This window comes from Castor canadensis, chromosome 2 (assembly GCF_047511655.1).
Source record: "Castor canadensis chromosome 2, mCasCan1.hap1v2, whole genome shotgun sequence".
Lineage (NCBI taxonomy): Eukaryota > Metazoa > Chordata > Mammalia > Rodentia > Castoridae > Castor > Castor canadensis.
Genome location: NC_133387.1, coordinates 86,319,257 through 86,344,397, shown reverse-complemented (window position 1 = coordinate 86,344,397; position 25,141 = coordinate 86,319,257). Strand labels below are relative to the sequence as shown.

At 53.5% G+C, this 25,141-nt stretch overlaps 3 protein-coding genes and 1 long non-coding RNA gene across 8 annotated transcripts; 3 read left to right on the top strand and 1 right to left on the bottom strand.

Moving 5' to 3' along the window:
• The first annotated feature begins 413 nt into the window (after positions 1–413).
• On the top strand, positions 414–4,289 carry Hoxa11 (homeobox A11). The gene is made up of 2 exons (XM_020179368.2): positions 414–1,342; positions 2,787–4,289. Exons 1-2 carry the CDS (start codon positions 619–621, stop codon positions 3,017–3,019), a joined length of 957 nt encoding a protein of 318 aa, XP_020034957.1. The 5' UTR covers positions 414–618; the 3' UTR covers positions 3,020–4,289.
• Positions 4,290–5,570: 1,281 nt separating this feature from the next.
• Positions 5,571–15,260, top strand: Hoxa10 (homeobox A10). Of its 2 annotated transcripts, none has more exons than XM_020179364.2 (2): positions 5,571–6,096; positions 13,711–15,260. In XM_020179364.2, exons 1-2 carry the CDS (start codon positions 6,087–6,089, stop codon positions 13,983–13,985), a joined length of 285 nt encoding a protein of 94 aa, XP_020034953.1. In that variant the 5' UTR covers positions 5,571–6,086; the 3' UTR covers positions 13,986–15,260. The 2 variants fall into 2 exon arrangements, with proteins under 2 accessions (XP_020034953.1, XP_020034952.1); XM_020179363.2 differs by lacking the exon at positions 5,571–6,096 and adding an exon at positions 10,725–12,511.
• Positions 13,951–17,684, bottom strand: LOC141420714 (uncharacterized). The gene is made up of 2 exons (XR_012445253.1): positions 16,129–17,684; positions 13,951–15,026 (listed from the first exon to the last, which is right to left on the bottom strand). It is a non-coding gene; the product is annotated as an uncharacterized lncRNA (long non-coding RNA).
• On the top strand, positions 16,288–23,452 carry Hoxa9 (homeobox A9). 4 transcript variants are annotated; one of them, XR_012445252.1, is made up of 2 exons: positions 16,288–21,463; positions 22,040–22,181. XR_012445252.1 is itself a non-coding variant. In XM_020179365.2 (2 exons), exons 1-2 carry the CDS (start codon positions 20,433–20,435, stop codon positions 22,276–22,278), a joined length of 819 nt encoding a protein of 272 aa, XP_020034954.1. In that variant the 5' UTR covers positions 16,297–20,432; the 3' UTR covers positions 22,279–23,452. The 4 variants fall into 4 exon arrangements, 1 of the variants encoding a protein (XP_020034954.1); XR_012445250.1 differs by having other exon boundaries at positions 16,288–21,717; positions 22,040–22,172; XR_012445251.1 differs by having other exon boundaries at positions 16,288–21,602; positions 22,040–22,163.
• Positions 23,453–25,141: the final 1,689 nt, after the last annotated feature.

Here is a 25,141-nt window from a genome sequence, read left to right as displayed (position 1 = left end):
TATCCCAGAGCATGCCTGTGGGAGGGGGTTGCAAAGAAGGTGCGCCCATAAGCCTTCAGAAGAACAGACTCCGAGACCACGGGCCACACCATTCAGGGCTTCCATCTGGCCACCCCCAGCCCACAGCATCCCTCACCCACCGAGGGAGTGGGGGGGAGGCGTCGGAAGTTGAGGTCTCTCACCGCCCTCGGCGCACTCGAGGGCCAGGATCGTGCAGCTGAGCAAAAGCAAGCTGCATGGGGGCGCACCCCAGCCTCACCGCGCGCCGGGAGGCCCCCCAGCCAACATGAGTTACACCGGCGATTACGTGCTTTCGGTGAGAACACCGAGTGACGATCTGTTGCTTCCCCTGAGGTGGCTACAAAGAAAGGAAGCCGAGGAGGGAGGGGAGGGGAAAAAAAAGGAAAGGGGGAAAAAAAAAAAAAAGCCGGGACTAGCTCGCAGCTTGTCAATTTCAACATCGGGTCACATGACCAGCACCTCCCTGCTAAGGATGGGGATAGATTTCCACGTCAGCTTACGTCTCCAAATTTCTACTTCACGGATCCGCTTCAAAGAGGCAGCTGCAGTGGAGAATCATGTTAAGCTCGGCTACTGCGGAGAGCCCAAGGTAGCCCAATGATGGATTTTGATGAGCGTGGTCCCTGCTCCTCTAACATGTATTTGCCAAGTTGTACTTACTACGTCTCGGGTCCAGATTTCTCCAGCCTCCCTTCTTTTCTGCCCCAGACCCCGTCTTCGCGCCCAATGACATACTCCTACTCCTCCAACCTGCCCCAGGTCCAACCCGTGCGCGAAGTGACCTTCAGAGAGTACGCCATTGAGCCCGCCACTAAATGGCACCCCCGCGGCAATCTGGCCCACTGCTACTCTGCGGAGGAGCTCGTGCACAGAGACTGCCTGCAGGCGCCCAGCGCGGCCGGCGTGCCTGGCGACGTGCTGGCCAAGAGCTCGGCCAACGTCTACCACCACCCCACCCCCGCCGTCTCGTCCAATTTCTATAGCACGGTGGGCAGGAACGGCGTCCTGCCACAGGCTTTCGACCAGTTTTTCGAGACGGCCTACGGCACCCCGGAAAACCTCGCCTCCTCGGACTACCCCGGGGACAAGAGCGCTGAGAAAGGGCCCCCAGCGGCCACGGCAACTTCCGCGGCGGCGGCGGCGGCGGCGGCCACGGGCGCGCCGGCAACTTCAAGTTCGGACGGCGGCGGCTGCCGGGAGGCGGCGGCGGCGGCGGCGGCGGCGGCGGCGGTGGAGGAGAAGGAGCGGCGGCGGCGCCCCGAGAGCAGCAGCAGCCCCGAGTCGTCTTCCGGCCACACTGAGGACAAGGCCGGCGGCTCCAGTACGTATAAAAGGCAGCGTCCTGCGCTTTATGAAAGGGGAGTTGGAAATCTAGCGCAGCACCGCTGTTAAATTTTTATATGCTGTTTTATAAGCATATAAGGTTTATGAAGGGCCTTTAGGTTTTCCCCAACAAAACTTTGTTATAAAAGGCGGGATCACGTGGCGAGTGCTGAAATTGGCCGTGAAATACCCACCGGCCAAAGCCTGCCTGGAAAAAAAAAACCAAAAAAAAAAAAAAAACACACAACTCCCCTTTTTTTTCTCTTTTTTCCCTTCTCAGCTCCCAAATCCGGCAGCTCGATTCCTCTCGGGGCCAGCCCCAGGCTGGGGAGCCGGAGGTGGGCGCCTGTAAATTCCCCCTACAAGGGCTTCAGGAGCCTTTGATAGCGAGGTAATCCGGAGATTTTTATAAAAGCCATGTGTTGCGTCGGGACTCCAGTCCCGGCTGGGATTCAAAGGCATCGCTGTTTAACGATGGCGCTAAGAGTGCATTTAACAGATAAAGTAGCCCGCTTAGCTAGAGCAATATATTAAAAGAAACAAATTAACCCAAAGTTGGCCTTTTTGTCCAAAGGAAGCCATTTTCCTCTGGCGCGGTGGCAATTACGTGCGTCTTCTGTCCAAGAGCATGTTTTTCACAATTGTTATTAAATCTGTCAAAAGCGAACTTTTTTTGGGGGGGAAGGTTGAGTATTGTATGTGTGTTTGTTGTTGTTTTAACGGGAAAGCAAGTAGATACTGCCTGTGGCTTCGAGAAGCCGCCCTACCCTCCACCCTACCTAAAATAGCATCCCCTGCCCTGCCAAGGGCCCCCTGGCTGTGGGGTGGCGGTGCTCAGTGAAAGCCCAGGGTAGGGGGCTTCCGCTGCCACCTCCCACCTCGAGGAAGTCAGGAGGTTAGCCAAGGAGATAGGAGCTGGTGGCCAGGACTCAGGCTGACAAAGACCCGCTGCAGCTCCAGATGTTAACGATGGCGGAATCATGGCCGCAACCGGGAAAGTCTGGGGCCTGGGCACATTTACTGCCTCTGGAACAGGAGGCCCAGGTGCTGAAGGTGAAATGTCCGCAGGCGGCTGTTTGTTTAGTCTGGCGGGGCGAGAGGCAGTCAGCAACCCCCCACTCGGCTGCTTTCAAAGCCCTTTAGGCAGCGCAAATTCGCCTGTTGCTGTGAGGAGCCCTCGTTTCTGCTCAGGGGGCAGCCAGAGCACCTTCCCCGGGGGCCTATCTAGGGAGCTGGCTTTTATCTGAGGCTGAGCTCCGACAACAGCTTGTCCCCAGTCGGCAGTAGGAGCCTGAGGGCAGGAGCCTGAGGGCAGGGGCCTGGAGAGACCTTGAAGGGGATCTGGTTGGGCCTTCTGTGTCTGTCTGTGGCCAGCTCTTTTCCTCAACTTGGAGCTTTGGGGTGGATTGTAACCCCCATACCTTTCCTTTCTCCCTGCATAGGTGGTCAACGCACCCGCAAAAAGCGCTGTCCCTACACCAAATACCAGATCCGAGAGCTGGAGCGAGAATTCTTCTTCAGTGTCTACATCAACAAAGAGAAGCGCCTGCAACTATCCCGCATGCTTAACCTCACTGACCGTCAAGTCAAAATCTGGTTTCAGAACAGAAGAATGAAGGAAAAAAAAATTAATAGGGACCGTTTACAGTACTACTCAGCTAACCCGCTCCTCTAAGGGTCCAGCCGGCTGGAATTGGGTGGGGGGGCTTCGTACATGTGAGATGATACGCAGATTTTGCCCTTGACAAGGTCACACCACATGGTGACTTTTGAAAAAAAAAAGTGTACAAGAGAGAAGAGGATACACAAAGATAACCCAATAGGAGAGGGTCTGGAACTCTCTTGGTTAAGATCTCCACGGCTAAAATTCCTATTAGTAATTGGATTCTGAGAGTTGTGCATCAACTAGAATGAATGGTTTGGGACCCCTGGTGGTTCACTCTAGGAGCCTGCAGATATTAGGGCTGGGTGTGGTCTCCACTGGGGACTGGGCCTCCTGCCAGGCCCCCTGGAGCCCCCCCCCAGGACCCTCCTCACAGAGCTTGCCCACCCCCAGGACTCCTAAGTCAACCATCTGCACTCCAAGCCCAGTTCCACTTGGGGAGAAGGGCAGGAGGAAAGGAAGGATTCCCAGATGCCCCGAGCGGGGCTGCTTTCCAAAGGCAATGTGAAAGACAGTTGGACTAAGAGGAGGCTGTGAGATGGGAGAAGGCTTCGGAACCTTGAGGGAAGAGAAGTCTACTATTCAGGTGGCATTGCTGTCTTTCCACCCCTCCTAACTACCCACCGCTGTCCCATCCTAAGCTCCTAGTGGCCACCTTCTACAGCCCACCTGGATTTTCTTCCTCTCAAATGAAGATCTTCATTCCAGCCTGCCACTCAGGCCTAAAACCTGGTCGCAAAGCCACCGGTTCCCTGAGGTGGAAGACATTGAAAAATCCAGAGGCTGTGCGCCCAGGCCGCTGGTCCCTCCATCTCTGCAGGAAATGCCTGTGGAGTGCGGCAGTTTGGCAAAGTCTCCACCACATTTAATAAAACTTGGATTTGTTCGATGTCAGGCAACAGAACAACGGGCCTGGTCAGTGGGTCCTCAGCTATGGCTATAAGGGGCTGGAGTTCCCCCAAAAGCCCCGGTTCTGGTGCCGAACTTTGCCCTCATTGGCTCAGAACTAAGCTTGGAAGCTTCCGGCCACCTTCCAAGAAACTGAGAGTGATTTGGAATTATTTTAAAAGATAAATATTATATTATATATATATATTTCCCTGAAGGAACCAAAGCGAATTTTAAAAGATGCAATGTAGAGGGGGGGGGAGATGATGAAAATATTTAAAGGCTCTATCTGTTTACAGTGTTCCACGGTTAAACTCGCTCACTGCTAAGAATATTTGAATGTACGCTTCATACAGGGATGGTGTTCAAAAGACTTGTAAATAAAGGAAACATAACCTAATTTGTTTCGATACTTTTTTTTTCTGCCATTAGTTGATTTCTTTGGGACGTTGGAGGGGCCGGAAGAGTGTTGAGAAGGGCCTTTCTTGGAGGTAGTTAAGCCAGCCAAATCGTGGGATCTCATCAGGAAAGTCAGGAATCCTCCTTTTGAATTTCTTCTGCCTCCTGAGTTAAGAAATGTCTGGTGGCTCTGTTTGTAATGGGAGTGTTGGCCTGTCCGTGGTTCTTACCCACGGTATATGTGGCAGCATACATGCAGACGACAGGGCACACAGAAAATAAAGACAGGAAACTTGAGTATCGAGTCTGGTGTGACATTCCTCTCCCTGCTTACTGCCAAATGTCTCCCCTCCCCAACATCCTTTTACTGGTAAAGGGGCAAGTTACCAGGCCCCTAATGAGGTGAAGAGGTGACTGAGTAAGGATTTAGCTACAATAGAAGCCAAGCTTGGGAAACCAAGATTAGCCATGTCCTTCTGCAAAGTGGAGTCCTAGGGATGGGACTTCCTAGAGTCCTAGAATGTGAGACTTCATCCCCTCACACTGACCTCAAACCTGGTAGAAGTTTGGGGCCTACAGTGGGCCAACAGTTCTGACCCCAGGCTGCCCTTGTTCATATCCTTACTGGGAGGCCTGAGTAGAATCCCTCTGGGATGGCCCTGGACTCCCTGTCAGCAGAAAGAGCTCAGTTTGGGTACCAAGACAGAACAGACTGTCAAGGAGTCTTTAAGTGTTCTTTCTCCCCAGGTCCTAGCTGAGGCAAGTGTTTTCCCTTTGGGGAAAGAAAGATGCCGTTCCCTCTTTGTTTGCTGCCTTTGAACTTCTGCCTTAAATTTGGACATCACCCATAACCTTGAGGGGCAGGGCGGAAAAGACAGAGCCTTTTGTTGCCCACCCCACCCTCTCTGCAACCACCCAAGCAGGGCCAAAGCAGCAAAAGAGGGTCGCATTTGGAGAGAGGCCCCAGGCCCCAGCCCCCACTCTGTTTATTTGTTTGTGTGTTTGTCTAACTAGCTCAACAGGGGAAACCGAGCTGAAAGGGGAGCAGGACAGACCCCGAGATGAATGCCTAAGTTGATAGACAGACATGCAGAGACGAACAAGAGCCCTCCTTGGGGGCTGAAGGGGGCGGGCAGGAAAGTCCGGGTTTAGGGAAAGACTTCCTTTGGGATGGTTAAAGATTAACCAAAGTCTCTCAAGTTGCTAGAGAGAGTCTAGCCAGGAGAACTGCTCGCGGGCGGGCGGCGGGCGGGCGCGGGTTTGATTTCTGAGCCCTATAAAAGCCCATCCTCCGATGGCTGTGACAATGTGGTCGTAAACCCGTCCCGGGCAGGCCAATTTGCATATTTGGAATGCGCCGCTATAAACCCGGCTGGAGTTTTGCAGCAATTTCTTAGATGTAAAAATGAGATCTCAATAGCAGCGGGCAGGGCACATTCTCTCCCTGTCTCTCTATCCAGAGCCGGCTTCCCTCTCTGGGTTCCAGGCTGGAGCTCCAGCCGGGCCTAGGCGCGCAGCCGCCACGAGATGGCGCACTTCCGATCAATGTCAAAGCCGCCGGGGAGCCGGGAACCCCAGCGTGATTCTTGGCCTTTGTTCGCTTCTGATACTAAGAGCAGCACGGTACATTATTTCACTTGTCCCACTCCCTTTCGTATCAAAAAGGTGGGGGTGGGGGGAGCTCACGCTCAAGAAGCGATCGGTGTTGTAATTTAAAACAACGCGCCTTCGCTAGGCCTCGCGGGCATCGCGGCGTGGAGAATCCAGCTGCCCCTTGGCAGTAATTTCGGAAATGTGTCAAGGTAAGACGCCCCAAGTTTAGCAATTTCGTTGTGGTAGGGGTGGGAGTGGAGAGGTGACCGAGATCTACGCAGAGTTAGGTGTGTGGGGGTGACGAGGTAGGCATTCATCCCTCCCCGTCTCCCATCGCTCCCTAATGTTGGAGAGGCCTAAGTGGAAAAGTTGCAGATTTTAGCTCCGTGTGCCAGCGTTTTACACCAGGCATCTCAGCCAAGGCGATCTTTGGATTTTGTGGAAATGCTCAGAATTGAAAGAGTTGGGGATGGGAGGCATCTAGAGGAACGTGTTCCATCTGTGCTGGGATAAGGGGGTTTGTGGGGAGAGAAAAAAAAGATGGCAGGAGTAGGAAAAACAAAGTTTCTACTCCAAACAATGGGGAAGTCGGCATTCGTGGCGGGCGGAGCTGGCTTATTCCTTGGGGCAAACAGCCGGAGGTTACTGGTTTCCTATGAGGTGCAGTCCGGAGGTCTGCCCAGCAGCCTGGGGGAAACCTTTGTTCCCAAAAAAGGCCAATTCGGAGAAGTCGCATTTGATTTTTGAGTGCTGCAGGAAAAGTCTCGGCATTGCATATTTGGAATGTATCGTTATAAACCCGGCTGGCATTTTGCAGCAATTTTTTAGATATGAAAGTGAGATTTTAGAGTATTTTGCAAATATGCAAAAACGCGTCGCATCAGTACATAGCTATACATTTTCACATAGCTATACATTTTCAAAAGGAGCGTGAAGGGTAGTCTGATTCAGCAACTACTCCTTCAGGGCTGTCATAAAATAAGTCTCAAATGGTCAAAATGCTTATCTTTTGGAGGCCAGATTAAAATAGCCTCTTTCTCTCATATTTAAGATTTTACTTCAATATTTTTAATTCGTTTCTTGAAATGGTTATTTTCTTTCCTCAAATATACAGTTCACGGGCCAAAAAAGGGAATCCCAGAGAAAGTAGGTGCTGCCTCTGCATGTGTGTTGTGTGTGTGTGTGTGTGTGTGTGTGTGTGTAAATTTGCTTTGTTGAATATAGGCTTCCAAACGATGCCAGAAAAAAGGCAGTCATGAGAAGGAATGAGTGCCCACTCCGTAAGCTGTTCCGAGTCCTCTCTACAATTCCACAGCTGCCTTGGTTTCACACTGTGTCTTATGAACAAAACTAAGAATATTGCAAATTCAAGGGGTGTGTGAAAAAGCCTCAACATTCCTGCCATGAAGGCAGGGGAAAAAAACCTACTCAAATCATTGGATTTAGAAAAAATTTTGCTTTTTAAAAGAATAGATTGCACCTGATCTATTCAAAGCAGATATATCAAATATCTCTGGAAATATTGATGTTCTTAAAGATGAACAGGAAAAGAACGTTATTGCTTATGGAAAAATTTTTTAGTTATTCATAAATTCGGCATTGGGAGAAGCCCTGACATTTTGTTAATGCCAAATATAAGGAAGCAGTATTAATTTTTCCTCTCTGGAGCTGCAGCCTAATCCTACAATCCTCTGGATAATTCAGAGTGCAGAAAACATTGAGAATGACCTCCAGATACAAACTGTTTACTAGCTATCTCAATCTCAGGACCAACGGGGTTTTTCCCCTCAAAAAAACCACAAAAAACCCCACAACTTTTCATAACAATTTACTTCTCATTGCTTGCACGGGCCTACTCAGAAAGAGTAATCTGCTATCCAGTGAAATGCAGAGTAGCTCTCTAGAAGGCGCAGGTCTGGGATTTATTCTGGCTCCACGAAGGGAGTGTGTTTATCGCCAGGTAGAAATGGGCAATATTTACTCCCCAGTAAGACCCAGGCTGTAGCGGCAGTGTGTGTAACCCTGTAGCCGCTGCACAAGCTTGGTTGAGGCAAGCAGGCACCAAGAGTTTTAAGTCAAAGACATTCTGAGGGAGAAAAAAGAAGTCAGCAGTTGGAAGGAAGGGTGAAAAGGGAAAGAACGCAAATGGCAAAGGAGCAAGAGGCAGAGAGTGGGTGGAAGCCGACCCACAGGACAGTTGAATCCCTTTTCTTAATCTCCTGGGAATGGGGAACCTCAGCCAAGGCGATCGATAAGTGGAATATTTTATTGAGGAGGCTAACACCTCATTGTTGCAGTCTAAGGAGGCACTGGAGCACTGGGGGGTGGTCGGGAATACCGGGAGCTCCAGACCAACTGAAGGAGGCACTTGGTAGTGTTTGACTTGAGCTTCTGCTACATTATATCCTCAGTTTTAGCTGGGCTGCATCAGGCCAGTCTTCCCTGTAGCATACTGCAGGCTCTCTTGTGGTTCCCTGCTCAGGAAGTTCTGGTGGGGGTGGGACAGAGATCCTGGGCCAGAGATGGACTTCCAAACATGTGTACACTCTTTTTCTTTTTCTTTTTTTTTCAAAGCAAGAAATAACTCAAACTCAGTATCCTATCTGTTTTATTGCAAGGGGGTAGTCATAATGGAGAAACACAAACATCTGCGGAAACCCCAGTGCCAAAGCCACAGTCTCTGTGATGCTGATAGAGTTCATCCAGCGCCTCCACTCTTTCCCAGGGGTGGCCTTTTGTAGCAGATGTAGTACCAAGCTGACTTTTGTAACCTTGATTGGCACGTGCAGGCTTCTGGATCCCATCCAGCCTAGAAGCCCATTTGGCTGTCCTACAGCGCCCTGGCTAGGACCAGCCTGAGCTGCCTGCAGAGGGGCACTGGGCTTGTCTTCCCAGCCAAATTGGCAAGGCTTCTGAGTCCCAGGAGAGTCCTGGATACTCTAGAGCGCTCCAGGAGAAGGCTTGGAAGGGTCTGTGACTGTCCAGATCTAAAGCAGAAAGTTAACTTCCCTGGGTGAAGTTTGCAAAGCTGCAGTGGCCATTGGAGAGTATGTTTGAGATGCTGGGGCTACAAAAATAAAGTGAAAGATGATCATGTAAACCTGCCTTCCTTTTTTAAACTTTTAGGGCAAAGAAACCCCTCAGTAAAAAAAATCTAAATCCAGTTCTGACTTATTCTGTCAAAAATGCACTATCTGTGAATTGCCATGATTTTAACCCACCATTTTCAAGAAGCTCACAGATCCTTACGAAAGTCAGCTTCCTACTGTATCTGCTACAAACCCGCCTGGTGAGCAGGCAACAATCCTGGCCCACTGGCCCGATTGGGGCTCCTTCTCTTTAAGGACCCCCTCCACGCCCTTACAACAGAGCTTTCCCGAGAGGCACAGGCAGTGCTGAGGCACGAAAGCGCCTTTCTCAGGCACAAAAGCGCCTTTCTCAGGCAGTCTCCAGCTTCGTAGCATTTCCAGGTGGCAGTGCTGAACACAACAGTCCCAGACAGTTCTAGCAGCCTGGTGAGCAGAGTCTAAGGTAGAGCCCTAGGCTGCAGTGCTCTGAAGCTTTTCAGCACTCAGATTCCTTGGTATCCCAGGCCTACCTAGATGAGAATTTGCTTTGGCCTTTAGTGCTTAAGCAAATCAAAGAGCGAAGAGTGGAGGTGTTGCCCCCACTGCACATACCCGAGTCTTGATTCAGCTAGCCGCTGCTGCAAGCTTGAGGACTCAGGCTGGATAGAACTGCCTCTATCCTCTGCTCCCTCCCTCCTTCCCTCTCTCTTCTCTCCTCTTTCTTGCCTTCTGTTTCTCTCCCTCTATCTCCATCCCCTACCTTTTCATTCTGATACCCAGTCCTCCAGCCGTCCCCGCAGAGGTGGAAGTGGCTCCGCTCCGTGTGCGTGCGCTGCGCTAACGGTGGTACTGTTTCCTGGACGCGGCTAGCAGAGCAGCCACGACTGCAGCTGCTTGAATCCCAGAAGCTAGAGCCTGGACTCTACCTAGACAGCGCTTCCCTGTGCTCTCAGGGTGCTCTCTGGGTAATCTTTGTCCTCAGGCTGGGTTCATTCCGGGAGGAACCAAAACAAGACCACCAGCATGCAAAAGTGTTTCCCTGCCACGGGCAGAGGCTTGAGAGATCTACTTCCTGGGATCCCAGTGGTCAGCAACACTCCAGCTCCATGTGGAGCAGGCAGGGCGTGCAGGCCTGGTGCATTCTAGAGATCTGTAGCCCGAAGGTCAGGGGCAAGACGGCGACCTCCTGGGCTCCACTGGATCCGGCCGGAAAAGGTCTCACTTCCTGAGCCTTGTACGAGGCCCACAATTGGGGGATAGAGTCCCAGGCTGGCCATTTCCAATTGGTTAAGAAAGTGCCCTTGAGTAGGACCCAGTGTCTCCTGAGCAAAGGGCCTGGCCTCAGCACGTCTTATAACAGGGCCACAAGCCCAGCTCTGGCTCAAGGGGAAAGGATTTCCTCACCGGGGCCTTGTTAAAATGTGCTCACTCACACTGCACTCCAGCAAGGACTGCCCTAGCCTGGGTTTGGAGGGAGGGAGGAAGAGGGGTGGGGACAGAGGCAGGAGTGCCCCGACACTAGTTTTTGTCATAGCCTCCAGGAGCATGGGAATGCCAAAGCTTAAAGGAGAGGGGAGAACAATGTGGCAGAGGTGCCTGCTAGGCACATTCCTCCAAGTTTTCCCCTCCACTACTTCCCACTGAAGAAGGCCAAAGACCTAGGGCTGGTATTTGACTTCCCCTAAAGGACATGAGCTAAGGGGTCTCCTCAGGGTGAAGGCGGGGGGGGGGGGGGGGCTGGTGTGTCCTGGACTTGGCTCTGGCCTCTGCCTCAGGGTTGGGAAGTCTTTGGTCCAAGGCTGCCTGTCGGTTCTCACTCCACTGGTGTGAACTGGCTGAGGTTCATTGATAAAAGTAAAGAAGACAAGCCAGGTAGACACACTGGGTCTGCGCTGATGGAGTAGAAGAGTGTTGGGGACAGAGGAGACAGTTGGGGACAAAGTTGCATTTTGGGCAATATTCTGTGTGAGGCGTTAGAAAGTACAGCAATAGCTATCGTCCAGTCACTCTGAGCTCCAGACACTTGTAGAGTCTTGACTGCCTTAGGACCAGGTCTGCCACTTTTGGAAGCCAGATTTCAGAGAAGGGGCCAGCTCCAGGTCCTGAGCTGAACAGGTAGAACGCCAGACCACGGCAGGTTCCCCTGTAAGTAATCACAGGTCGCCAGGGACTAATAGCCACTTCCTCAACAGGGATGGGGAGCACCCAAGGCTGGCTGGGGTGCGCACCATAAACACTCCACTTGTTAACTGCGTGGGCCCAAGGGCGCTTTCAGTCGACCCTTGCTTGGGTAGGGGCGGGGCGAGCTCAGGGGCCTGGTCCCCCAACAGCCACTCTGGAGCAGCCGCCACAGCTCCCGGCCTTCGGACCAAGGTGTCAGGCGTGCGTCTCCTGGCCCATCAATACAGATTACATATTTATATCAATTGTGGGCTCTGAGGGCGCCCTCGGAGAGCGGCCCCGCGCCTACGAAACCAAACTGGGAGTGGTCGCACGGAAACTCTGGCTCAGGATTGGCTGCGGGCGCCCGCCGCGGTGCGGGGGGATTGCTAATCGTATTCAGCATGTTTTGCACAAGAAATGTCAGCCAGAAAGGGCTATCTGCTCCCTTCGCCAAATTATCCCACAACAATGTCATGCTCGGAGAGCCCCGCCGCGAACTCTTTTTTGGTCGACTCGCTCATCAGCTCGGGCAGAGGCGAGGCAGGCGGTGGTGGCGGCGGCGCAGGGGGAGGCGGAGGTGGTTACTACGCCCACGGCGGGGTCTACCTGCCGCCTGCCACTGACCTGTCCTACGGGCTGCAAAGCTGCGGGCTCTTCCCGGCCCTGGGTGGCAAGCGCAATGAGGCGGCATCGCCAGGCGGCGGTGGCGGTAGCGGGGGCCTGGGTCCCGGCGCGCACGGCTACGCGCCAGCGCCCATAGACCTGTGGCTAGACGCGCCCCGGTCCTGCCGGATGGAACCGCCCGAGGGGCCGCCGCCACCGCAGCAGCAGCCCCAACAGCAGCCGCCGCCACCGCCGCAACCACCCCAGCCCCCGCCACAGGCCAACTCATGCTCTTTCGCGCAGAACATCAAAGAAGAGAGCTCCTACTGCCTCTACGACTCGGCAGACAAATGCCCTAAAGGCTCGGCCGCCGCCTCCGATCTGGCCCCCTTCCCGCGGGGTCCGCCGCCCGACGGCTGCGCCCTGGGCGCCTCCAGCGGAGTGCCAGTGCCCGGCTACTTCCGCCTCTCGCAGGCCTACGGCACGGCCAAGGGCTACGGCAGCGGCGGCAACGGCGGCGGCGCGCAGCAGCTCGGCGCCAGCCCATTCCCTGCGCAGCCACCGGGTCGTGGCTTCGACCCGCCACCCGCACTCGCCTCCGGTTCGGCCGATGCGTCCCGGAAGGAGCGAGCCCTTGATTCTCCGCCGCCCCCCACGCTCGTTTGCGGCGGCGGTGGCGGCGGAGGCTCGCAAGGCGACGAGGAGGCGCACGCGTCATCCTCCGCGGCGGAGGAGCTCTCCCCGGCCCCTTCCGAGAGCAGCAAAGCCTCGCCGGAGAAGGACTCTCTGGGTAAGCAGGGCGCGCCAGAGGGCTGCAGCCAGGCGGGCAGACAGGCAGAGCCAAGGAAAGGAAGGCGCAGAGCACCAGGAGCCCGCGCAGCAGCCGGCCGGCCTTGGCCCAAGCTGTAGGCAGGCTGACCTTGTGAACTTGCTTTTTAATATTTGGGCGTGGGGACGCAGTAAAAATTCATGTCCGGCTTAGAGCCCCACACCAAGACGTCCTCAGCGCTGGCCCCAGTTCACCCTGACTCGGGGCGACGACACCAGCGAGCAGCCCTCGTCCTGTGCATGCTCTTTCTTGTGGCCCCAAGCACCCCAAGTCCTGGTTCCAGGCCCAGCCTGCACGGCGCGGCCCACGCGGGGGGAGGGGGAGGGAGGGAAAGTGGCTCACCCGCAGATAGCGCGGATGTTTGTAAGGCATCCAAAATAAGCAGCCGCCAGCGCCAATAAATAAGCCCATTAACCGGCGAAGTTCGAGTTTACGATCCCCCATCCCTTTTTCAAAGTTGCTGGAGGGGCGGGAATCCTTGTTGCGAGGAGAAGAAAAGGCAAATCCGGCTCGAACGCCTGGGCCCTGAGCTGAAAGCCTGAGAGGGGCCATTTCCCTTCCCCTGGAATTCGGAATCGCCTAGCTGCACACCCCTGAATCTTGGAGATGCAAGAGATGGGCCCTTGACCCCAGATTTAGTTTTTCGTGGCTTCCCCATTGGCCCAACTATGCCCTTCTCATCAGGCCTTGGGCCTGATCATAGGGGTTGGGGTGAGATAGCGGAACTGCGGGACCCCCATCCAAGTAAGCACCCCTCGCCCCCCCCAGTGTCGGGCCTGCAGGAAATGCTTGCCTGCCATAGGGCAAAATGCAAAGAAAGGCATTTAAGTTGAAGATGCACTATAAGATGCAAAAGGCCTCCCAGGCCTCTTATTCCATAAGCATCCCAGCAGCTTTGTGCTAAAACAGGTGTTTGGTAAAATTAAAAAAAAAAGGGGGGGGATGTAAAATGGGTGGGTGGGTGCAGAGTTGAGGCCCACTCTTATTTTGCCATGCGTTTTGGAGGAATTGCTCGTTCTCCGAAAGCCAAATGAGGACATAACCTTCTCTGTGTGACTTAGGGCATCCCTCTTATGGGAAAGACGTGCAGAGTTCACCTCCTGCACGCAGCCGGAGTGGCCTCGACTTAACCTTCTGCCCTGTACTCTCTTAAACGCCAGGCAATTCCAAAGGCGAAAACGCAGCCAACTGGCTCACAGCAAAGAGCGGCCGGAAGAAGCGCTGCCCCTACACGAAGCACCAGACGCTGGAGCTGGAGAAGGAGTTTCTGTTCAACATGTACCTTACTCGAGAGCGGCGCCTAGAGATCAGCCGCAGCGTCCACCTCACGGACAGACAAGTGAAAATCTGGTTTCAGAACCGCAGGATGAAACTGAAGAAAATGAACCGAGAAAACCGAATCCGGGAGCTCACAGCCAACTTTAATTTTTCCTGATGAAGCTTCTGGTGCCGCTGTGTTTTCGCTTCCAGAGCGCCGGTCCCCTCCCTCTGTCTTCAGCCTCTGCCCAGAACTCGCACCTGTGCCGGAGCCCCATTCCTCCCTCCCACACTCGCCATCTCCAGGGCCGTTACATCTGTGCAGGGCTGGTTTGTTCTGACTTTTTGTTTCTTTGTCTGTTTGCTTGGTGCTGGTTTACCTGTTTTCTGGGGGAAAAAGCCATATCGCGCTAAAATTCTATAGAGATAGATACTGTCCTAAGTGTCAAGTCCTGACTGGGCTGGGTTTGCTGTCTTGGTGTCCCATTTGCTTGAAATGGCCCCTGTTCTCCTCCACCGAGGTGGTTTCCTGCTCAGCCTCGGGAAACCTAGCCGGAAGGCTGAGGTCCCATGGTCGGCGCTGAGGTGTCTGGCCTGAGGTCAATGGTGCAAGGAGCCGCCACCGGGCACGCCTGCTTGGAGTACTGGGCTGTGTTTAATCAGGGGCTGCAGGCCCCTGGGTTTCTTTCTTCTTTCTTCTTTTCTTCCTTGGCCAAGAGAAGGGCATACAGACATGGACAAGCAGGTTGGCTAAAGGGCTTGACTTTGGCTGATTGAAATAGTGAGAGAGTCAGAAAGATTAATTTTTCCTTCCTCTGTAAGTTACCCCAGCTTTAAATGAAAAAAGGAATGAGCAAGAGAAGGAAACTTCTCTCCAGTTTGTGTAAGGTCTTGCATTGCCTGACTAAAATGTTTCATTTACCTCTGAATTTCCATATCCTTCTGGCTGTTGATAAATAATGCAGTTTTGTTTATACATGTGGAATTAGTGGATTTTTTGTCATTAAAATTGTTACCGCTGGTAACACGCGAAAAGCACACCACAATTCTCCCTATCTTGCAGAGATGGATTTTTTTTTAATTCACTTTTTCTGTTTTGGGGGGCTTTCTGAAATTCATGGAAGCCTAGGATGGCTGGGGTGAGCGGAAAAACGAGAGAAGGGAGACATTGTTTGGATTTCCTTTATACTGTGAAGTTACGTGCATAAAAGGGTCAAACCTGTAGGTGCAGAAAAAGAAAAAACTATAAATACAAATCTGTATAAATGTCTATTATTATGAAAAATTGCCAATCTTGTTTTAAGCAAATGCATTCTATCATTATTATAAAATGTTAGTTCTAGCTTTATTTACTTCTAATCTTAAATCAGAATAAATTAATATTGTATTGCTGCTGTGCGTGGAAAAAAAAGACGATGTTTATGTTCTTATAGAATAAAAGCTGTGGAATGAAGCTTTTTAATTTTACCTTTTTTTGACTTCTTATCTTCACCTTCCACTTTATCCCGTCCACCACTTTTACAACAGGAGGACTAGCCTGACCCCCTGCAATTACTTTAGGCATCTATTTAAATATTACCTAGACGGTCGTAATTTGTCTGGGCCCTATAGCCCTGGTGCCGTAAGGTTTGTCGGCTTTTGTTCAGTTTTATGACTTGCTAGTATATCTGGATTGTGGCTGTCTTGGACCAGTGGTTTCAGTTGAGAGGGGAGGTGCATAGACAGAGGAAGCTAAACAGGATTTCTTTCGGGAGCCGGAGAGGCTCGCAGAGGCCAGTTATTTTGCGGATGCCGGAGTCCCAGATGACCCTAAGTCTAAATCCGGGGAACAGGCCTTGGTCACAGTGCATCACTGGCGTCTGCCGCAGTGGTTAGGTGGACCCGGGCCGGGCTGCCCAGGGCTGCCCCCTCCCCCAGCACGGCCGGCCTCCCCCACCTGGCGGCCCTCTGCGGGGCCACGCGTTTCCTGCTCGCCGGAGGTGGGGAGGGGGGGCACAGGGGGAGGGGGCGCGGGAGCGCGGGAGCGCGCGCCTGGGCGGGCGGGCGGCTTGGAGGAAGAGAGGGGGAGAGCGAGCGGCTGCGGGAAGCGAGCGGGGGAGGCCGCGGCCAGACAGAGAACCGGGCTCCGTGCTATCCCTGGCGCTTTCGAGTCGCCCAAGGCTGCCGCCACTCGGCGCTGGTTTGCTAAACTGCAAGATTTGGGAAACCAGCACGCACACAGCTCGTTCTCTTCTCGCTCCTCCCCTCCTTCCCTTTACCTCTCTCCTTTGCCTTCCCGTCCTCCCTCCCTCCAGCTCTCCAACCCCCCTTTCCAGCTTTACCTTACTGGGGATCGTGACTTCTGTGACGGGTTTGCGGCGGCCTGGGGCACTCGGTGGCAGCGGCGGGCGCAGGTGGCCAGGGGCTGGGCCGGGCACGATCGCAGGGTTCACTACTTGGCGGCGGCAGTGGCGGCAGCAGTGGCGGCGGCAGCGGGCGAGGCAGCTCCTCGCGGGCAACACCAGAACTGGTCGGTGATTTAGGTAGTTTCCTGTTGTTGGGATCCACCTTTCTCTCGACAGCACGACACTGCCTTCATTACTTCAGTTGAAATCGTCTCCAGGTACCTGTACGCGCGGGGGCCGGCCAGGCGGGGCATCAAGGCTCTAGTTGTGCCAGGCCTGCGGTGTCAACCTCGGCTTACCCTGCACAGGAGCCTCGTTTCTTTCTCTGCGCTGTGCCGGCCAGCCTCACCCTTCTCCCCCCGCACCTGGCCCGGGGCAGGTATGGTCAGGTTAGCTGCTCCTTCTGGGACGCCGGGGGCGTGGTAAGAATTCTGGGCCCCGGGCCATTCAAGGTCAGGGGCGCTCCCTTGCATCCTGAGCTTTCTCTACCATAGGCCTGCGGTTGTCCAGCACCCCGCCATTCTTTTTGCAAGGCTGGAACACATTCACACACTGCAATCCGGGGTGTTAGCTCAGGAAAGATCCCTTTGCCAGTAGACATCCAGGCCGAGAAAGGAGAGAGTGGATGGACAGGGGCTGGGATCCTGGCCTTGTCACTTACCCTTCTGTCTGCTAGCCCCCTCTGCTCCCATGAGTCGCTGCTGCCTCTCTCTTCTTTTTTAAAAAAATTATTTTCTTCCCTCCTTTTTTCTTCTTTTATCCTTTCTTTTTTCCTTCTCTTTGCTTTTTTTTTCTTCCTTTTATTTCTTTCAACTATCTCTCTGTCCGATTCTCTTTCTATTTCACCGCTTCCTCTTCTTTACAAATCATTCTTTGGGAGGGAAAAGGAATGCCTTTGGGGGAACCTGGATGTCTCATTTTTCTCTGTGTGGCTAAGTAAAGGTAGGAATCTGCCGAGGTGCGTGGGGGCTGTCCAGGGCCGTGGGTTTTGGCCGGGTGTGCCTCTGCACATACAAGGCCTCGGTTACGATCACGACCGGATGGCGGCGGCCTTGCGTTCCTCTCCGCTGGTCGCTAACGGCTGCCTGAAGGGGCACCCGCGGCGTCTTTGTGTGCCCACACCGAAGGCAGGGAGGCCTTCACCAGCCTCACTGGTCTGGAGGCTAAGAGCCAGGGTGAGGCCCAGTCAGGCTGGATTAAGCCTGGCCCACTCAGGTCGCTCCTCCGGGAAGTTCCTTGTTGACCCTTCCATGCCTGCTGGTTCTAATTCGGGCTTTGACCGCGAGGAGGAAACCTCGCTAGCTTGAGCAAGCTTGACTGCTTGCTCGCCAGTGGCACCATTCAGAATATGTTAGATGTGACCCCCTTGTAAAGGAAGGTGCTGGGCACTGGAAAGTGCCAGCATGTTTCAAATAAGTGAAATTCAAGAACCACTAGGTTACAAACTTGAGTCCGTGTTCTAAGTTGTAGTGTACAGACGGATGGAAGCCAGCCTGAACATCGTCAGTAATGAAAACTGAAAACAAACCAATCTTCCCTCCTGGCAAAACACACACACACACACACACACACACACACCCCTTCAGACTCATGACCACAGACATATACTTCCCTTCCCAGCTCAGGCTGGGGCCCAGGAATTGTTTTCAATGCTCAGCCCAGCACCGCCAACCTGTTATCTGAGTGGCCGGGCACACCCGGTTCCTTTCAACTCCTCTTTGCCATTTTCCGGACCAGGGTATCAGATTTGTTTCCGAGATCAAGGTTTTAGGTAGACTCTCAGTTGAGAAGGAGCAGTTTGTACTGAACCCATTTATTATTTCTTTATGTATATGCAATCACTTTCATTTCCAAAACAAAAACAGACACAAAAGTCTAAATATTCTAGCCCCAAACCTCTGTGCTCATAAAAGACAATATTTGGTTTTACGAATCCTCTTCCCCTTCTAGGCACCAGTAAGCATCTGCTTAGCACTCAACGCCTGCTACTTATTTAGTAATTGTCCTATATAGGTACTGAAGCTATTTAAAGGGACAGTCTTTCTACTTTAAAAAATTAATAGTAATCCCGTCCTCTCCGGGTATGAAAAAAAAGTGGAAAAGGCAGCCAGGCGTGCTCTGCTATTTACAGACTATTACAATTAGGAGCGAAGTTTTCCTCCAGGGTTAATTTTTAAAATGAAAAGCTCAGAGTTCCGGACTGCTGCCGGATATTTAGGACACCTTGGGTTCTGTGGGGGTGGAGATGACGCGGAGGAATTTGCAGGGAAAGGAAAATATTAAGGGGGGAGGGGGCTGAGGCGGCCGAGACAGGCCACGTCGGAGTTCATTGTTTAGGCCACTTTCCTCTTCCAGGCGCGCGGGCGGAGGAAGGGGCACCCGCTCGGTATCCGCGTGGCTTCGCAGCCTCGCTCCGCCGTACAGCCTAGCATTTGGGGTCCCTGCCTCCTGGGATAGGAATGTGTCAGGTTGCTTTTTTATTTTTGGGTGAGGGCGGTGTATGGGGAAGGGATTACGTGAACTGTTGGTGAGAAAGAAAAAGAGATGGAGGCGCTTGAGGCTGCCGGCCTCGCCGCAGGGAAGTAGACTAATGAGAAACACACTTCTGGAGGCACAGTATTTACACGTGAATTTAATTACCCCGTTTCTAGGAGTCGCTGCTTTCTGTTCTGAGTTGGGATGTTTTTTCCCCCAATTAACAAATGTGACTGGGGCCTTTTCATTTACTCTCGCCTCCAAAGACTAAGGGGTGAGAAATAACCTTCCCATTTGGCCAGGGAAAAGGATGGGATTAAAGTCAATGCCCTGTGCCCCTCCCCGTTTTAATTTCTAGCCCTGGACTTGAGCTGCAGCCGCCACGATTTGGGCCTTGTAATTCTCTGTGGAGTAGCTCGGTTCTGCGGATAACCAAAGCTGCGGTGGCCAGAAAGGAAGGATCCCAGAGTCCAGGCAGGATCGGCCAGTCCAGTGCTGGCATCGTAGCCACTGGAGCTATGAACTCTCTTACGCTGTTTTTTTTTTTTTTTAAGCAAGCCGAACTTGCTTCTCATTGATACTGCCTATCCGTTTCCTCAGCTTGGGTTGGGGTGCAGGATGAGGCACCATTAGGGCCTTTGAGGATAGAGCACAAGTCCAGGTCGCTAGCCACCTCCGCCAAGGGACTGTGAATCAAAGCTGATCAAACTCATTGAGCGCGCGTGTGGCAGAGTCGTGGGCTAGGATCGAGCGCATGGCACCACCAGACCTCAGAACCCTTCCCCTTGGGGGCATCCTGCGCCTTCCTCCCTGCCAGCTTCTCCTTGGGGCCCTCTCTTGAGGAACAAGAGCGAACTTGGGGGCAGTCTGTGCGCCCGGTTCTCCAGCAGGCAGGCTCCGGGGGCCCACATCAGGACCTGTGCCCTCGTGGCTAGTCTGCCAGGCGCGTTCTGGCAGGGGCGTTGGCTATTCGGTTTGGGGTGATACTGCGTTGAATTTGACTCTTCGAGGCCGGGCAGGGGGAAACTCGCATCTCCGAGGGCTGCAGGGATTATTTACAGGGAGCTCACGAACCAAACACAACAGTCTAATTTAACCTTTCCAAGTCCTCGTAAATTTTTACAGCTGGGAACCACAGCAAGGCAAACGAATCTGTTGGTCGTTCCCGACTTCCCACCAGCCTGTGTGGCTTCTGAAACAATAACTCCTTATGAAATATCATAAATATAGATTTAAATACAGTAGAGCGAGAATGCGATTTGGCTGCTTTTTTATGGCTTCAATTATTGTCTAATTTTATGTGAGGGGCTCCTCTGGCCACACTCGCATGCAGGACCCGAGCCTTCCTGATGGCGTGATTAATTGTGATATAAAATAGTCCGCTTTAGAAGTGTTGTGTCTGCTGGGGGCGGGGGGGACAGGGGAGAGCACAGAGGCAAGGCCAGATTTGATCTTTTAATCTTCGTTGGCCACAATTAAAACAAACCCGAACGTGGAGCGGCGCGATCCCTTTGCATAAAAACATATGGCTTTTGCTATAAAAATTATGACTGCAAAACACCGGGCCATTAATAGCGTGCGGAGTGATTTACGCGTTATTGTTCAGCGGGAGGGCACGTGACGCGCGTGGCCAATGGGGGCGCGGGCGCCGGCAACTTATTAGGTGACTGTACTTCCCCCCCTGGTGCCACCAAGTTGTTACATGAAATCTGCAGTTTCATAATTTCCGCGGGTCGGGCCGGGCCGGCCAGGCGCGGGGTACGGCAATGGCCACCACCGGGGCCCTGGGCAACTACTATGTGGACTCGTTCCTGCTGGGCGCTGACGCCGCCGACGAGCTGAGCGCGGGCCGCTACGCGCCGGGGGCGCTGGGCCAGCCCCCACGGCAGGCACCCACGCTGCCGGAGCACCCCGACTTCAGCCCTTGCAGCTTCCAGTCCAAGGCGGCGGTGTTCGGTGCCTCGTGGAACCCGGTGCACGCGGCGGGCGCCAACGCCGTGCCCGCTGCAGTGTACCACCACCATCACCACCACCCCTACGTGCACCCCCAGGCGCCCGTGGCGGCGGCGGCGCCGGACGGCAGGTACATGCGCTCCTGGCTGGAGCCCACGCCCGGTGCGCTCTCCTTCGCGGGCTTGCCCTCCAGCCGGCCTTATGGCATTAAACCTGAACCGCTGTCGGCCAGAAGGGGTGACTGTCCCACGCTTGACACTCACACTTTGTCCCTGACTGACTATGCTTGTGGTTCTCCTCCAGTTGATAGAGAAAAACAACCCAGCGAAGGCGCCTTCTCCGAAAACAATGCTGAGAATGAGAGCGGCGGAGACAAGCCCCCCATCGATCCCAGTAAGTGTCTCCTCCCTCCATACCAGCCGCTGCCTCCACGCCGGCCACCAGGATCCGCCGGCCCACCAGCTTTCTCTCAAGCCTGCCTTCGTCCTCGCTGGGAGCCCCTGAGCTGGCATCTGGAGCCAAAAGTTGGTGTTTGGGACACCGCAGACCGGGCCCCAAGTCCAGACTACTGTGGCGAGCAGGCCTGCGGGGCTGGGGGAAGGGGAGGAGGCTGCTGCAGCAAGAGGGGGGCGGGGCGGGCTCTACCGGCCGAGCCAAGACCGGCCGCCCCCTCTCTGTGGCTACCCAGGCCCGGGACAGAGATACTTTGGGCCATTCTTCCAACGCTGCACGGCGAAGAGAGTCTTTTGTGCGGCTAGATTGTTCGCGGCAGAGGGGAACCTGACCCGGGACGCTTGGGGAGATCGCCGATTCCCACCACTCCTTGCCTCCGGCCGGTGGCGACGTAAATCCTGCCCAAGATGAGGCTGCGGGCGATCAAGCCTTGAGGGCTCTTTACCAGATTATTCAAATAAACTGGAGATGTGATCAAAGGCCTTGGGGCGCCCAGTCGGCCTGCATAGCTCTCACCGCCTTCCAGGAAGGTCAAATAAGGAGTGGGGACAGGAGCAGGAAAGCAGAGAGAGGGACGACACAGTCAGAGGGAGAAAATATTAATCTTGCTGCAGGAACACAGGGCAGCCTCTTTCCTTCTGTGTGGTAAAAAGGATGTTTCCAGATTTCACTCTTTTCACAAAGTGCAGAGTGGGAGGAAGGAGAGGAGGGGGACAGGAGGACAGAGGAGGAAAAAGAAGGGTAGTGGAGGGGAGGGAGAGCCGAGGGTTTACTGCGTGCAATTGTAAGTGACCGTCCGTGCGTCTGTCTGCCAGGGTTCCATTGTGTCCGAGGCTGGGCTGCCTTCCCTTAACCAATTCAGCGGCTTCCTGCACTTCGGCGGGTCCAGAGACCCCAGGAGGCTCCCTCGCACCCAGCCAAGGGGACTTCTATTTCTTCTAACCCTGGTTGTCTCTCTCCCCCGCAGATAACCCGGCGGCCAACTGGCTTCACGCGCGCTCTACGCGGAAGAAGCGCTGTCCTTATACCAAACACCAGACGCTGGAACTGGAGAAAGAGTTTCTGTTCAACATGTACCTCACCAGGGACCGCAGGTACGAGGTGGCCCGACTGCTCAACCTCACCGAGAGACAGGTCAAGATCTGGTTCCAGAACCGCAGGATGAAAATGAAGAAAATCAACAAGGACAGAGCAAAAGACGAGTGACGCGAATCGGGTTCATTCAGAAAAGAGCAAGCTAGAGAGAAGGAGAAAGGACTGTCTGTCCTCTTCTCCCTCCTCTCCCCCAACCCCAGCCTCCCCCACCCCAGCCTCCACCACCCGCACAAAGCGGCTCTAAACCCCAGGCCTCATCTCCCCCCTGGCAAACCCTGCTCAGGCTGGCTCCTTAGGCCTGCGGCTTTGATGGAGGAGGTATTGTAAGCTTTCCATTTTCTATAAGACAAAAAAAAAAAAAAAAAAAAAAAAAAGAGGGCATTAGCGCTGATGGCTATGCGTGCTAGCTTGTATATATTTAAAAAAAAATCTACCTGCTCCTGACGTAAAAACAAAAGGAAAAAAACTACCTTTTTATAATGCACAACTGTTGATGGCGGGCTGTATAGTTTTTAGTCTGTGTAGTTAATTTAATTTGCTGTTTGTGCGGCAGATCGCTCTGCCGAGATACTTGAACACTGTGTTTTATTGTGGTAATTATGTTTTGTGACTCAAACTTCTGTGCTGGGTGATGCACCCGTTGTGATTGTGGAAGCTAGAATTCAATTTGAACTCAGGTTGTTTATGAGGGGAAAAAACAGTTGCATAGAGTATAGCTCTGTAGTGGAATATGTCTTCTATATAACTAGGCTGTTAGCCTAAGACTGTAAACTATCTATAAGGATTCCCAGTGAAATAAAATTTGGAAAAAAAAGGAGAGAGGGGTTGTTTTTGGGATACATAGATTCATGGTTTCTCCACTTTTGAAATGCAGGGCATCTTAGGCTCTTCATGCGCTATAGTCCTGTCTTGTCCATTGTATATATAATTAAAGAAAAATTTCATAATCAGACAAGCTTGAATATTGTTTTTGCACCAGATGAACAAGGAGGAAATTCGGAGCTATACGTATGTGCAGAAGGTTACTACCTATGGTTTACACTTAATTTTAATTGGGGGAAAATAAATGCTTATTGTAATGGAGTTAATTTTATTGATAATAAATTATACACCATGAAACCACCATTGGGCTACTGTACATTTGTACCCTTGATGAATCTGGGGTTTCCATCGGGCTGAACATACACTGTATATTTTGCAATAGTTACCTCAAGGCCTACTGACCAAATTGTTGTGTTGAGATATTTAACTTTTTGCCAAATAAAATATATTGATTCTTTTCTAAGTTTTGCGAGTCTGTTCTTTGCACCTTCTTTTCCTTGGGCAGGGGAGCTTGGGTAGTCTCTGGGTGAGGGTGGAGGGTGGTCAAGGTGGGGTGGAAAAAGCCCCAATTTTGCGTCTGTTAGATTTTGGAAGCCGGGACCTGCTGCAGCCAGTCCGGGCGGGCCTAGCAACCCAGCCAGTCGCCTGGCGTTACCAGTAGCGGAGAAGGCTGGCAAAACCGAGGCGCAGCCAGGCTCCCGAGCCCTGGGTCTATTTGGGGCAGCCTCGGAGAAGCTGGGCTGGGGTCCCTGGTATCGCTGGCCAATGGCGGTGAAAAGGCCTTTTTTTTTTTTTTAAATCGTGGTACTCCAAGAAATTTCCCAAGCCCAGGCCCATGGAGACGCCTAGGGCCTTTATGCAGCAGGGTGAGAGAGTGGGGAGCGATGGAACAGGAGGGCCCATCTCCTAAAGATGTTCTGCGCGGTGGCCAGCGCAGACGTCTCCGGGTTTCCAACCGATCGAAGGCCTATACCCCTGCACCCCGTGTCCTGCTAACCTGGCCGGGGACAATCTGCATCCTACCCCGCAAGCCCCTCCCGAGCACAAGTCCTGGCAGAGGCAGGGCTGAGGCAACCGACGCGCCCCGAAGCGCCATAAAAGAAAATGAGGGCTGTTACGGTTTATGGGGTGTAAAGGGTTGTGTGTGGGGGAGGCGGTGGATGGCCACAACTTCGGAGGCCAGAGCGCCTTCCAGATGTGACCAAAGGGTTTGGCCTCGCTTCCCCCCCACCCCTTTTCTTCTCTAGCCCTCCTCTCCCACCCTACCCCAACCCCCGACTTCTGCAAAGTCGACTGTTCTAACGCGTGGTGAAAAGGAAACTCGCGCGCGGGTGGAAGGGGCGTCCCCTCCCCACCCCCACCGCGCCGCCAGGTTGGGACGCCCTCTGTTGTTGCAGACAGAAGGAACTTCAAAGAATGGGCAGTAAGGGTGTGCCATAAAGGCCGGGTCTGCGAACTGTCTGGAATTCGGCCCTTAATGGGTTTACAACTGTCCAGCCCCACTTAGGGTATTCCACCAAAGCCCTTTCATTTGTTTGCTCTGTCTGCCGCCGATAAAGAGGCTGCGGAAACAGCCCTCTTTTATGGGCTTTGCCCCCCATCCGCAGTATAGATTCCGGGCCCCACGAGGACCCCCGGGAACCCGGTCCTCTCCTCGCCTTTGGGACTGGAACGCAGTGCGGACCCTGGCTGCAGCAGCCGAAGTTCAGGCAGGCGGGGGGGGGGGGGGGGGGGGGGGGTGCTGCTGAGGCCGCAGTGCCAAGATATGACCAGCAGATGGCAGTGTGGCTCCACGGAAGAGGCGCTCTCGCCGCCATCTCCGGCCGCCGCGACCCTGGGAAGTTCCTAAGATGTCGACTTGACGCGAACCTCTCTGGAATGGGAGCCCCATATCTGAGTGAACAACAGTCGTATATTTTCCATGCTGCTCATGCCAAGCTGGAAGCCTCCCTGGGACACAAGCATGCGCCAAGGGCTTGCCTAACTCTCGCTGCTCGCTCCTCGAGGGCGCAGTGTTGCGGGGCTACAGCTCTTTGCGCGGATACTGCTCCGGGGTCACCATCCCCAACCCAGCACAGGCTTTGGGGCAGCGTGCAGGGATTCCCCCCAGCTCACCGGTGGACGGACAGACATGGAGACGAACGCTTACAGC